This window comes from Panulirus ornatus, chromosome 62 (assembly GCF_036320965.1).
Source record: "Panulirus ornatus isolate Po-2019 chromosome 62, ASM3632096v1, whole genome shotgun sequence".
Classification (NCBI taxonomy): Eukaryota; Metazoa; Arthropoda; class Malacostraca; order Decapoda; family Palinuridae; genus Panulirus; species Panulirus ornatus.
The window spans coordinates 4,304,983-4,315,193 of NC_092285.1; the positions used below are offsets into that span (position 1 = coordinate 4,304,983).

A 10,211-nucleotide genomic window follows, 5' to 3' on the forward strand; every position below is an offset into this window, starting at 1 on the left:
TGGAAATATGTCTGATCATTATCTTGTGGAGGCGAAGGTGAAGATTTGAAGAGGTTTTCAGAAAAGAAGTGAGAATGCTGGGGTGAAGAGAGTGGTGAGAGTAAGTGAGCTTGGGAAGGAGACTTGTGTGTGGAAGTACCAGGAGAGACTGAGCACAAAATGGAAAAAGGTGAGAACAAAGGAGGTAAGGGGAGTTGGGGAGGAATGGGATGTATTTAGGGAAGCATTGATAGCTTGCGCAAAAGATGCTTGTGGCATGAGATGCGTGGGAAGTGGGCAGATTAGAAAGGGTAGTGAGTGGTGGGATGAAGAAGTAAGATTATTAGTCAAAGAGAAGAGAGAGACATTTGGACAATCTTTGCAGGGAAATAGTGCAAATGATGGAGGTGTATAAAAGAAAGAGGCAGGAGTTCAAGAGAAGGGTGCAAGAGGTGAAAAAGAGGGCAAATGAGAGAGTATCATTAAATTTTAGGGAGAATAAAAAGATGACTTGAAAGGAGGTACATAAGGTGCGTAAGACAAGGGAACAAATGGGATCATCAGTGAAGGGGGCTAATGGGGAGGTGATAACAAGTAGTGGTGATGTGAGAGGTAGATGGAGTGAGTATTTTGAAGGTTTGTTGAATGTGTTTGATGATAGAGTGGCAGATATAGGGTGTTTTGGTTGAGGTGGTGTGCAAAGTGAGAGGGTTAGGGAGAATGATTTGGTAAACAGAGAAGAGGTAGTAAAAGCTTTGCAGAAGATGAAAGCTGGCAAGGCGGTGTGTTTGGATGGTATTGCAGCGGAATTTATTAAAAAAGGGGGTGACTGTATTGTTGACTGATTGGTAAGGTTATTTAATGTATGTATGACTCACTGTGAGGTGCCTGAGGATTGGCGGAATGCTTGCATAGTGCCATTGTACAAAGGCAAAGGGGATAAAAGTGAGAGCTCAAATTACAGAGGTATAAGTTTATCGAGTATTCCTTGGAAATTATATGGGAGGGTATTGATTGAGAGAGTGAAGGCATGTACATAGTATCAGATTGGGGGAGCAGTGTGGTTTCAGAAGTGGTATAGGATGTGTGGATCAGTAGTTTGCTTTGAAGAATGTTTGTGATAAATACTTAGAAAAGCAAATGGATTTGTATGCAGCATTTATGGATCTTAGAAGACATATGATAGAGTTAATAGAGATGCTCTGTGGAAGGTATTAAGAATATATGGTGCTGGAGGCAAGTTGTTAGAAGCAGTGAAAAGTTCAGGCCCCGATCACTCAAAATCTTTTTCACTCCATCTTTCCACCTCCAATTTGGTCCCCCACTTCTCCTCGTTCCCTCCACCTCTGACACATATATCCTCTTTGTCAATCTTTCCTCACTCATTCTCTCCATGTGACCAAACTATTTCAAAACACCCTCTTCTGCTCTCTTAACCACACTCTTCTTATTACCACACATCTCTCTTACCCTTTCATTACTTACTCAATCAAACCACCTCACACCACATATTGTCCTTAAACATCTCATTTCCAGCACATCCACCCTCCTCCACACAACTCTATCTATAGGCCACACCTCGCAACCATATAACATTGCTGGAACCACTATTCCTTCAAACATACCCATTTTTGCTTTCCCAGATAACGTTCTCGGCTTCCACACATTTTTCAACGCTCCCAGAACTTTTGCCCCCCTCCCCCATCCTATGATTCACTTCCGCTTCCATGGTTACATCCGCTGCCAAATCCACTCCCAGATATCAAAAACACTTCACTTCCTCCAGTTTCTCTCCATTCAAAGTTATCTCCCAATTGACTTGTTCCTTAACCCTACTGTACCTAATAACCTTGCTCTTATTCACAGTTACTCTCAGCTTTCTTCTTTCACACACTTTACCAAACTCAGTCACAAGCTTCTGCAGTTTCTCACCCACATCTAACACTATCATCAGTGAACAACAACTGACTCACTTCCCAAGCTCTCTCACCCACAACAGACTGCATACTTGCCCCTCTTTCCAAAACTCTTGCTTTCACCTCCATAACAACCCCTTCCATAAACAAATTAAACAACCAGGGAGACATCACACACCCCTGCCGCAAACCAACATTCACTGAGAACCAATCACTTTCCTCTCTTCCTACACATACACATGCCTTACATCCTCGATAAAAACTTTTCAGTGCTTCTAACAACTTGCCTACCACACCATATATTCTTAATACCTTCCACATAGCATCTCTATCAACTCTATCATATGCCCTCTCCAGGTCCATAAATGCTACATACAAATCCCTTTGCTTTTCTAAGTATTTCTCAAATACATTCTTCAAAGCAAACACCTGATCCACACATCCTCTACCACTTCTGAAACCACACTACTCTTCCCCAATCTGATGCTCTGTACATGCCTTCACCCTCTCAATCAATACACTCCCATATAATTTCCAAGGAATACTTAACAAACTTATACCTCTGTAATTTGAGCACTCACTTTTATCCCCTTTGCCTTTGTACAATGGCACTATGCAAGCATTCCGCCAATCCTCAGGCACCTCACCATGAGTCATACATACATAAACAACCTTACCAACCAGTCAACAATACAGTCACCCCCTTTTTAATAAATTCCGCTGCAACACCATCCAAACCCGCTGCCTTGCCGGATTCCATCTTTCGCATATCATTCTCCCAACCCAATCACTTTGCACACCACCACCACCAAAACACCCTATATCTGCCACTCTATCATCAAACACATTTAACAAACCTTCAAAATACTCACTCCATCTCCTCACATCACCACTACTTGTTATCACCCCCTAACTTCTTGGACTTATACATCACTATTCCCCTATTAAAGTGTGAGGGTGAAAATTTCCAAAGTTGAATGGTGGTGCAATAACATTCTGTCCATGCTGCTGGTTCTGTGATATAATCTACCTACCGCCATGTGAAAAATTTCCCAGGATAACTGTTTACCATTGACTAATACTCCATTTGCATTTTACACCAACTATCCCTCAAGATGATATTTTACAAAGGGTACCAAAAGGCTGCATTTGTCTCAGAACAGTATGTATTTTCTGTACTAACAGTACCTAAGAGAATGAAGTAACAGAGCAAGTACTAATGTATTTTGCAGATGAGACCAGAATGAAGTCACAGTACAACAAACTGAAAAAGCATGAATCAAATATACTGTAGAAATGGGCAGAGGAGAACCTAATCAGATTTATGAGGAAAATATTTGCATAAAAACTAAATAAATGGCAGCAACATCTCCAGTTAAGCTTAAAACAGACAATTATGCATGTGCAAGGCAGCAGAAAATATTATCAAACAACTGATTAGCGCTGTAACAAACCATGTTCGGAGGCAAAATCTCACCACAGACAGGATGGTAGATACTTTCATATTTGGCACTCTCTGCATTAGTATTGTTCATGTCCTGATCTCTGGTTTCCATATATTCTCTTGAATTAGTGTATTAGGGGTTCTGATCTCTGAACCCCATTTATTTCCAAGTTAGTGTATCAGAAGTCCTGCTCTCTGATCTCCATTTAAACTCCCCTGAGTTAGTGTACTACGAGTCCTGATCTCTTGGTTTCTTTATATTTCCCTGCATTAAGTTGTATATGTCCTGATCTTTGGCCACTTCATATTCCCTTTTTCTTTTTATTCTAAACCTTTCCATTTCCTTTACTAATAAATATCCTACCAACTTCTGCATACAAAGGTAGAAGATGGCAGGCGATCACTGACCAAGGAAGCTCTACTGCCACTGGTTACTAATTGGTATTGGGAGGATTAGTGATGGCAGTGCAGTCATCCAGCATTAAAGTGGCTGTCAGGTTCCCCTCCCTGTCCTAGGTTACTGTATTTCCTTTCTGCCTCACATCGTTACTGGTTGCAGCATTCAGTCTAAGAGACAAACATTCTCTCCATCTTATACATGTTCTCATAAACGTGTTCCTTAAACAGCAGTGTTTTTTACTCTAACTCTTCCTGCAATGAATGCTATATGCTGGCCATGCCTAATGGCAGAAGTTCATCTTTGGTAAAGAAAATTCAGATTGTCCTCCATGGGTGAAAAACTTCCCATTCTGTACAAATACGTAATCAAATATGGTGGTGACAGTCACAGTATTAGATAGCCAAGACCTTCCATAAATGTTCTTCAGTCTATGAATGTTTGAGAGGTAACAGGGGAAAGGTGAAGAAAAATGTCTTCCTGTTATTCATCTTATGAATACAGTATGGAAAATTGGGTATTCTGAAAGTATCTATGATGGTAATATAATTTACAGCAACTTTAGGAAGTACTATGGTGCAACATAAAAACAATATTTCCAGGTTTAGGAGCATGAAGACAAGAGAACAACAAAAACTGGAAAGAAACTTGAGGGGACTTTTTTTTTTACTTGAAACATAAGGTAACAACTGATACAACCACAAATTTATGGTACATGAATTACTGATAACGTCATGGAAGGATGGCAGATAAAAGAAAAAAGGTTAAGTGGCTTTTATGGCACAATGACAGAATTCTAAAACAACCAAAAGCTTACTGGTGAAGAAGCTCAACAATTATGACACATAAAGAGATGAAAAGACAAGAGAAAAAGTGTTCACTGACCTCTACTTACTGAGTGTGAATATGCCATATTCTTAGACAGAGGTATTTGAAAAATATAAAGAACCATGTATCAGTAAAAAACACAATAGGTGATAAAGGAAGAGAAACAAGACCAAAGATGTAGTTCAAGAAGTCATAAGATGAACAGGAGAAATAGATATGGTAAAAATATATATATCCTTGAAAACAGTATAGGAAGAGTAAGTGAATTCTGAAGGATGTAACCCAAAAACGTAAAATCAAGTAGGCTCTATGAAGTAAATTGTTAAAGAAGATCTAATCTTGTGGCTCTCAATGGTGTTATCTGCTTTTCCTTCCTAAAGTTATCATTATAAATCTAAATAATTTAAGAATAAATGGCAAAAAACTAGTCTGCAATCTTTCTACAGTAGTAACATATAAATATTTTTCAAATTTTGATTTCCATGCAACATACTCTTTTAAGCTAATTCTAAGAAATTTATCAAAAACTCTAAGCTCATGTGAAATTCAGTAAATGTACTGCGATGATGTAAATCAAGCTGAGCAACGGCTATGCCTTTGAGATTTCATATGACAATCAAAATAACAGAAATGATTCCCACTGCCCACATCAGCATCAAGGACTATCTTCATCTGATATGGATTAGTTCCTATGATTTGCAGGAGGACACAGGTGAGTTAATTTTCAGACTGAGTATAGTATTAAGATCTAATTAACTTAAATGCAACTATAAGACATTACTCTCATCTCGCAGAAACGAAAAGTGTGTTAGTAAGTACCAACAAAGAACTTTCAACAATGTTCTGTTGGATATATTTAAATCAACATAAACATACTGGTCTCGTCTCATGTGTTCTTGTCATCATATTCAACATAAATCATAAAAAGCAGCAACTAAGTACAATGTCCTTTTGAAAGAAGACATAATGTAACATGGTAAAAGCTCTTTCAGTGAAAACTATGGTAAGACAAATCAAGTATGGCTCAAAATTATAATAGAAAAACATTTGTGCTACTTGCACAAATCATACCAAGCTATCAAATTATAGCTCCAGGTGGAGTTTTCTTGTATAACACAGACATTAAACCAAGAAATTAGTGCTGTAGATCTTACACTATGGAAGGAGGTGGAGTTACTCATAGCCTACCTTGTTCTAATGAAAACTCAAAACAATAACACAAAATACTGAAATGATGTAGTAGTACTCACCTCATATGACCAAGTACAGGGAATTTTCGCATATTTTCTCACACATCTTCCAACTTCAACATCTTCATGGGTTGATCTTAGATTTCTGAGGCACTCCCGAATATGTGGAGCAACTTGCATCAATGTACTGCGACTCATTATAACACCAGGACCTCCCATGCAGAAGTTTTCATCACTCTTAAGAGCCAGATGACCAAGCTCTTCTTGATTACCTCTGCCAGCCTGGCCAATGAACTGACGCTTTGTGCTATTCACTGAACGCAAAAAGAGCTCTAATTTTTCAGGTCGGATGTAAACATCATCATCAGCACGCATAAAAAATTCAAAGTGTTTTGAGAAATGCTCAGCCATATATCTGATCATCATAAATGATTTTTTCTGTGGTGGATAAGAATCATCAACACCTCTTAATCTGATTAGCGGTATGTCAACATCAGTCACTGATGTTTCAGATGAAAAGAAGGCAATTTTTCCTGGTAGTTGCTTGCCCCAGGTTTCATATACTGCTTTGGCACGAGTATCAAGGTACTTATTTGCAGTCATAACACCAACAAAAATTAAATTTTTAGCACTATTATGAACATTTTTGTTCCTGTCAAATCCCACTATTCTAAAAGCTTCACTTTTTTCATCATAAATAGGCCTATTTCTTACAGATAAACACATATGGGGTTTTAACATTAATTGTCTAATAGCAGCCGTAAGTATAACCCCAAAAATTATCCCTGCAATAATAGCAAGTAATTGACCAAAAGTTCCATGCTTTCCGTGAGATCCCATGCTACCATTTAGTGCTCGAACTGTGAGTCTCATCTTTTGGGGTCGGGGGACAAGCTCAATCCCTGTCGGAGGTGCCCGGTACTGGTATGGGTTCATCTTCCCTGAAAAAATGAAGTAAAAATAAAAAAGTTAGTATGAAAAAATTCACTCATGAATTTAAGTACAAATAATCTGGTGCTAAAAATATACAATACTATGAGCATCAAAGTACCATATGATGAGAAAAGTCAACAATCCTAAAACTTCAGTTAATCTAGAATATAGGTATGCACCCATTCTTACTCAAGGATATTTCCATTTACATAAAAAATGGAATGGAATAAAAAATCATATCATCACTCCTCTGCTTAGTTTATGCAAATTACCATATCTGGAATCTGTAGACAGGTTCTTCACCTATCAATAGGGTTCTCCAACAGACAAGACTGTCTTATCTGGTCAATAATCTTCCCTCCCTCCCTTAAATCACAGTGAAACATAATTTACACTTGGCTGATCCCTTACCCTATCATTTCTTATTCAAACAAACAACATATCTTCAAACATTTCAAACACATTCACCAATTTTTTCTTATACTTAACTGTTGTTTCCGGCATTAGCAAGGTAGTACTAGGAACAGACAAGAAATGACCACATCCGCTCATCCATTCCCTAGCTGTCATGTGTAATGCACCAAAACCAAAGTGCCTTACCCAAAACCAGGCCCCAAAACCTTTCCATGGTTTACCCTGGCAGCTTCACATGCCCTGGTTCAATCCATTAACAGCTCATCACATCCTGTATAACTGATCATTCCAATTCACTCTATCCCATGGATGCCTTCCACATTCCTGCATGTTTAGGCCCTGATCACTCAAAATCTTTTTCACACTATCCTTCCATCTCCAATTTGGTCTCCCTGTTCTCCTTTTTTCTCCACTTCTGACACATATATCCTCTTTGTCAACCTCTTCTCACTCATTCTCTTTCTAAGTCCAAACCATTTCAGTGCACCCTCCTCGGCTATATGAATCACTCTCTTTTTATCACCACACATCTCTCTCACCCTTTCAATACTTACCTAATCAAACCACCTCACACCATATACTGTCCTGAAACATTTTGTTTCCAACACACCCATCCTCCTCCGAACATTTCTCTTATACATATAATAATGTAGGGACTATTATACCTTCAAACATACTCATTTTTGCCCTTCCAGATAACAAGTTCAATCTCCACACATTTTCCAGTACTCCCAGAACCTTTGCCCCCTTACCCACCCTATGACTTACCTCCACTTCCATGGTTCCATTCGCTGCTATGTCCACTCCCAGGTGTTCAAAACATTTCACTTACCCCAATTTTTCTGCATTTAAACTCACCCAATTAACCTGTCACTCAACCCTGTTAAACCTAATAGCCTTATTTTTGTTCACATTTACTCTCAACAGCCTCCTTTCACTCACCCTTCCAATCTCAGTCACCTAGTTCTGCAGTTTCACACTCGAAGCTGCCTTCAGTGCTGTATCATCAGTAAACAACAACTGGCTCACTTCCTACGCTCTTTCATCCCCTACAGACTACATACTCGCATATATCGCCCTCACCAACCCATCCACAGACAAATGAAACAACCATGGGGACATCACACAGACCAAATTTCAATTAGAACCATTCGCTCTCTCTTCTTCTTCTACATATGCATACACCCTTTGGTGTGTTTCTAGCAGCTCTCCTCACACACTGTATACTCTTAAGACCTTCCACAAAGCATCTCAATCAACCTTATTATATGGTTTCTCCAGATCCATAAATGCCACATACAAATCCTTTATCATTATTAAAATATATTACCAATGTAAAACACTATCACTCATTACCAGCTACGCTAACAATGCTAAACAAGATCATTCATAAACCAAAATTGTTTCTGTTGCATAAGTCAACTGGTACCTTACCGTTATACACATTGAAGAGTTTTATCAATGATACAGAACATTTTCTTTTTTGTTACATTAAACATTCATCAGGAAGCAAAGAAAACGTATCTGGTAATACTGTATTTACTTTCATTTTTCTTTAAACATCACACGTCTGTTTGAAAGTGCAATAACGCTATTTATATAGCAGTGGTATAATCTTATATGCGAAATATCTCATTCGCTTTCGTATATTAATTTTTCAACAACTCTGTCCACTAACTACTTAAAGAGTAATTACAGTCACCTTGTCTCCATCTCGAAGACCTTAGTTAAATACCCTTCCTAAGTGTATGGCTTCAACTTTTTTCCATTCTAGTATGATACTTGCTTTGTATCAGCGGGCGTTAAGTATATGTGTAATAACTTCAAACTCACTTTCATCTGGCAGCTAATTCACAAAAATCCAGCGTGTAATTCCATTATAAGAGAGAGCACACAACCCAACGTTAACCTGCCGCTGACACTTCTTGTTTACTCAGTTGCCAAGGCGACCGCCAGAGGGTAGCACTCAACAGTAAACACAACATCCCATTTTCTATAACTAGAGGCGCCAAATTAAAATTCTAAAATGCTATGTTGTTTAGGAGTACTTAATATATTCATAGATTAAAAATCCACACGATATGATCAGAGAATATTTACAAATGGGTTTGTAGTGATCTATTTAGTAGACAAACCCTATATATTAAGCTTCTAGAATTTCTATCTGCGTCTTAACAGCTCTTGCGATTATTTGGGGAGGAGCATTCAGGTCCATTGTTGATTCTATCATTTCTGTCGAGCGTAGGAACAAATATGTCTTATTGGTGCATAAAGCGACGCTTACACTATGTCCAACCTTCATCCTCTGAGCATGAACCAACAAAGATGAGATAGGCGATGCGCAACCCATTCAAATCGGCCGCTTTAAAGATTAAGTGTAATAATGCTGGTTTTAGGGGAGAAAGTTTTGAGATTAACATCGAACGTAACCATCCTATGGTCATATTGACCAAGATGTTTAAAACCAACACTGCTATTGGTTCCTAAGAACGTCTAGAAGGCAAGATTTAAACAACACTGCTATTGGCTACTAAGAACGTCTAAGAGGCAAGATTTAAAACCAACACTGCTATTGGTTCCTAAGAACGTCTAGAAGGCAAGATTTAAAACCAACACTGCTATTGGCTACTAAGAACGTCTAGGAGGCAATATTTAAAACCAACACTGCTATTGGTTCCTAAGAACGTCTAGGAGGCAAAATTTTTAAAACCAACACTGCTATTGGTTCCTAAGAACGTCTAGGAGGCAAAATTTTTAAAACCAACACTGCTATAGGTTCCTAAGAACGTCTAAGAGGCAAGATTTTAAAACCAACACTGCTATTGGTTCCTAAGAACGTCTACGAGGCAAGATTTTTAAAACCAACACTGCTATTGGCTACTAAGGACGTCTACGAGGCAAGATGTTTAAAACCAACACTGCTATTGGTTGCTAAGAACGTCTAGGAGGCAAGATGTTTAAAACCAACACTGCTATTGGTTCCTAAGAACGTCTAAGAGGCAAGATTTTAAAACCAACACTGCTATTGGTTGCTAAGAACGTCTAGGAGGCAAGGTGTTTAAAACCAACACTGCTATTGGTTCCTAAGAACGTCTACGAGGCAAGATTTT

General features: G+C 38.5%; 1 protein-coding gene across 2 annotated transcripts in view; it reads right to left on the minus strand.

The window, feature by feature from the left end:
- The window catches only part of Chsy (Chondroitin sulfate synthase), an 85,074-nt gene extending 76,038 nt beyond the window's left edge, over nucleotides 1-9,036 (minus strand). For both annotated transcript variants that reach the window (XM_071697001.1, XM_071697002.1), the window contains exons 1-2: nucleotides 8,935-9,036; nucleotides 5,815-6,695 (exon numbers count right to left, since the gene is read on the minus strand). In XM_071697001.1, coding sequence (XP_071553102.1) covers nucleotides 5,815-6,690 — 876 coding nt within the window. In that variant the 5' untranslated portion in view covers nucleotides 6,691-6,695; nucleotides 8,935-9,036. The remainder of the gene's footprint in view (nucleotides 1-5,814; nucleotides 6,696-8,934) is intronic.
- Between the last annotated feature and the right edge of the window lie 1,175 nt (nucleotides 9,037-10,211).